Raw genomic sequence first — 4,941 nt, forward strand, 5'->3', positions numbered from 1 at the left:
CCTACCATTAGTCACCATCACTTTGTAGCACGAACAAGTTTCCCATGCCCCAAATATGCGTCGCCACTAAAATCGCTGAGAAGCGTACTGAACGATACTTGCCTTCCCCTACGTACGAGCTTTACTAAAATGCGAATAATTATTACCAACCCACCCAGACCTGGTGTCTGTGACAGCCTCTCTCAGACACACTGTACACCGTTACTCATATGAAATGTTATGATTATTCATACCATGACAAAGTACTGACACCGGCATCTGCAAATGATTACCATCCTCTCTTATCCAGCATTGTTTTGCATGGAATAATGGTTGGTGGATAATTTAACCTGATATTCAGAAAATAAACTAAAGAATGGAACGAGAAGGTGTGCACAATCCCCACTGCTGACGCCAATTATCGTATTTCACGGCCGCTTTATAAGACACAGTTTCTTACCAACATCAAGCCCACAGTTAATGCTTTGACAGCATTGCTAACTCACTTTCATGTCTCCCCACTAGTTAACTCTTCCGCGCACTACTCACTTCATTGCTCCCATAGTTAATCCGCGCACTACTCACTTCATGCTCCCACTAGTTAACTCTTCCACGCACTACTTCACTTCATGCTCCACTAGTTAACTCTTCCGAGCACTACTCACTTCATCTCCCACTAGTTAAACTCTCCGCGACTTACTCACTTCATGCTCCACTAGTCAACTCCTTCCGCACACTACTCACTTCAAGCCTCCCCACTACGTTAACTCTTCTCTCACTACTCACTTCATGCTCCACTGGGTTAACTCTTTCCGCACACTACTCACTTCATGCTCCCACTAGTTAACTCTTCCGCACACTACTCACTTCAAGCTCCCACTAGTTAACTCTTCTGCGCACTACTCACTTCATGCTCCCACTAGTTAACTCTTCCGCACACTACTCACTTCATGCTCCCACTAGTTAACTCTCCGCACACTACCTCACTTCATGCTCCCACTAAGTTAACTCTTCCGCCACACTTACTCACTTCATGCTCCCACTAGTTAACCTTCTTCGCCCGCACTACTCACTTCATGCTCCCACTAGTTAACTCTTCCGCGCACTACTCACTTCATGCCCTGCTGCAGGACACTGTTGCGGCGAGTCTTACAGATGATCAGATCAGCCCACTGCACGACGACGATGGAGACGAAGAACGCTGTGTGGCACGTGTACTCCAGGATCTTACGGTTGCGGTACGTCTGCAAGCACACACGCGGCTCGTTACCGACGGTCTAATCACGTAAGATCAAACTGTCATCGACACTCGGTATTGCTTATTAATGGTGGCTGGTTAATTGTTATCACTGTGTGGAATTGCTTGCAAATGGTTGGTGAATTGTTATCAATGTATGGAATCGCTTGCTAATTGTTGGTTAATTGTTATCACTGTGTGGAATTGCTTTGCTAATGGTTCTGCTCGTGAATGCTATAATTACTTTTACAATACAAGAATTTGCTATCATAACTTTACAATACAAGAAGAATGTCTTGTTCACGGCCGGTTAATTGTTATCATGTGGAATATATTACTAATGGCCGGTTAATTGTTATCATGTGGAATATATTACTAATGGCCGGTTAATTGTTATCATGTGGAATATATTACTAATGGCCGGTTAATTAGTTATCCATGTAGAATATTATTACTAATGGCCCAGTTAAATTGTTATTTCATTGTGGAATATATTACTAATGGCCAGTTTAATTGTTATCATTGTGCCAATATATTACTAATGTTCCGCGTTTTAATTTGTTATCATGCTGGAATATATTACTAATGCGCCGGTTTAAATTGTTATCATGTGGATATATTACTAATGGCGGTTAAATTGTTATCATGTTGGAATATATATTACTAATGCGCCGGTTTAATTGCTATCATGTGGAATATATTACTACATTGGCCTGTTTAATTGTCTATCATGTTAGAATATATTACTAATGGGTCGGTTAATTGTCATCATGTGGAATATATTACTAATTATAGTTGATTAATTGTTATCATGTGGAATATATTACTAATGGTTGATTAATTATCATGTGGAATATATTACTAATGGTTGGTTAATTGTTATCATATGGAACAGATTATTAACACGTTCAACGCTGCCGGTGTTAACAATGCACCTACCGGCTACCGCCCTGCGCTGGGTTTTTCGCGTTTTTACCGCGTATTCACTTATTGATTCACCACATTTCCTTTGCAGGAAAGCTAACCAAACTGACACATTTACTCTGCATGAGTGTTATCTCACCCTTACACGTTCAGATAGTATGGAAATCGTTCTCTTTCATAATAACATATTGTTATGAAAACAGGGCAAAAACGAACATTTCGTGCATTTTCGTCTCAAATGCCACCACACCGGTGGATTTTCGCGAGTTTGTTATGATATCGTTTGACAGTATACTATGTTTTCCGGTAAGAAATGTGACAACGCTTACACATGTGTGGGGTATGAACCTCGTTTTGTTTTTCTACATGCAAAAATACCTCGAAATTTTACATACTACACAGTTATTATATTATATACCGTTAGGAAAACGGTAAACAAACCTTGTTGAATGGACTTTAGCCCCGAATTTACATTGAGTCTCAAAACTCCCAATTTCACGTTCGAATCAACAGTAAAGCATTGTATTCCTTAGCTCATGTAAGACTGGGGTAATATAGACTGTCCCTGTTTAATTTCTAGGTAGGTAGTGCCTGCCATCTGTTGGAAATCAGAGTAACAAAAACCAATAATCTCTGCACGAGCTGACTTGTGGATCCGCAGGGAACGTGTTAATTGTTGGTCCATTGTTATCGCCATGAACGAGTACACGACATTACGATCGTCATTCGAAGCAAATCTTCAGCGTCATTCAGACCAACATTGCGGTTAGAGCATCGTCAGCCCGCAGCACACGCTCGGGCAGTGCTACGGAGCATTAACCGCGTGCGCGCGCGCGAGAGAGAGAGAGAGAGACACGCACCCATTCCTGGCCGTAGGAGTCAGCGAGGTTGTTAACGGCCCGGGAGTCCCACTCGGCGCGTATGCCCAGCAGTGTGTCGAGCCTGAATCCGTTTGAGCCCATGATGACGAAGTAGACAAAGAAACCAGCTGAAGCCTGCATCATGCCGATCTGTCCGTATGCCATCGAGATCAGACGCGCGTTCACCTATAACGACATCAACAAACAGCAACTGTAGCAACAGCTACAAACAACAACTATAACAACGAACAATACAGCAACAAACATATCATCACCATCATCGTTGCCTTCCTCATCGCAACCAGTCGGTCGGCGTAGATTGCACCACTAGCCCCCCTCAGCCGCACGCACGCACGCACGCACGCACGCACACACACGCTGCGGCCTCGACGATACAGTGAAATGGTATTACACAACAAAATGATCTTCGTCGTCGACACGGTGCGTGCACACACGCACGCACGCACGCACGCACGCACACGACCGAAGCTCTGCAGACGAACTAAAAAACGGACCTACCATACACAGACACACGACGTACGGTATATACGCATAGTACACACACCACCGCCGCACATGGCAAATATACGGGGTAGGGCACACACCTATGTATTGTATGTACGTATTACTCGCAGCATATATGTATATCAAGAGTAGATTATAGAGATTCTCTATTATCTACTCTTGATCTAGATGTATGTATATGTCACACACGACTCCCCGCCCGGATGGAGAAAAACACGGGGCGAATCGTTTGGCTGCAACGAAGAAAGCCGTCGTTCGCCACCCCACCACCAGGGGGCGCTGCAGGAAAGCGAGGCTTCCTCGTACAGTAAACACACGCACACACGCACGCACGTACGAACGTCTACAACCTACTACGCGTACACGAGAATAGAGGACACACGTAGAAAAAAGAAACGCGCTTGCACGGCGAAAACGCGGTTGTTTTGCATATATTATCGTGGATGTCTGCGCACGCACGAGAGAGAGAGGGAAACAGGCGGGCTACGTAAGCTGACGTGTCGACGCCGAACGATGGGCACTGCCGTGCTGATTACTATATTATGATAATATACACATCGGTGTCGATATGTATGTATATGTATGTATACATATACGGGAACACGGAAACACGGAATACACACCCTCTATACTAGCTCTAGCTACGTAGCCCCTCGCACAGCCGCACAGGGGCGTCATGAGTACAGGTATACCCCCCTGCCTATACATGCTGCACCGACCATAAATGCTGCAAGACGCGGAAGCTGCCCTGCGTGACGATGTACGAATGAATGAACGAATGAATATGAGTGCTTCGCTGTCCACCCTTCGCGGACACCGAGAACTAGTGTGCGTTCCTATATCATATACACATATATATTTATATAGATCACTATTAAATTATGTCAGTCAACAACAACACGGACTCTAGACCTACGTCACCTCTATTAAGCCGTGGCAGTTATTATTAAAGTTACGACTATCTCTCTACGTCCTTTACCGTTACATATCACACCTGTTACACTAGATTGACCGGCTGGCCGTTGTAAGTAACTACCACGTGAAGAAGGTGCAAACGATGACGAAGAACAAGGTGGACCCAGGTGAAAGCAAAACATCGGGTTAGTCAACAAAAACTTCGAACAGAGAGCAACAGATGTGAGACGGCACATGCGGACGAAGTTCCCCAATCACACGGACATCACTACCAGTACAGACGCGCGCGATCACTCCAAGTATCACACAAGTACAAACACACATTTACCGTATCACGCGTGTATACACATGCACAAACTCACCCTTATTACGTGTGTACACACAGGTACACACACACCATCACCAGGCGTGTATACACAAGTACACACACACACGCACGCGCACGCGCGCGCGCGCACGCACGCACGCACGCACGCGCGCACGCACGCACGCACGCACGCG

At 45.0% G+C, this 4,941-nt stretch overlaps 1 protein-coding gene across 1 annotated transcript in view; it reads right to left on the reverse strand.

Annotated features, from left to right (window-relative positions):
- Positions 1 to 1,088: 1,088 nt before the first annotated feature.
- LOC106821178 (sodium/potassium-transporting ATPase subunit alpha-like) overlaps positions 1,089 to 4,941 on the reverse strand; it is a 48,817-nt gene continuing 44,964 nt past the window's right edge. Inside the window, exons 16-17 of the mRNA XM_014825871.1 lie at positions 3,001 to 3,186; positions 1,089 to 1,223 (exon numbers count right to left, since the gene is read on the reverse strand). Of these exons, the coding sequence (XP_014681357.1) occupies positions 1,089 to 1,223; positions 3,001 to 3,186 (321 nt within the window). The remainder of the gene's footprint in view (positions 1,224 to 3,000; positions 3,187 to 4,941) is intronic.

The sequence above is a fragment of the Priapulus caudatus genome, unplaced genomic scaffold, assembly GCF_000485595.1.
Source record: "Priapulus caudatus unplaced genomic scaffold, Priapulus_caudatus-5.0.1 Scaffold62, whole genome shotgun sequence".
NCBI lineage: Eukaryota > Metazoa > Priapulida > Priapulimorpha > Priapulimorphida > Priapulidae > Priapulus > Priapulus caudatus.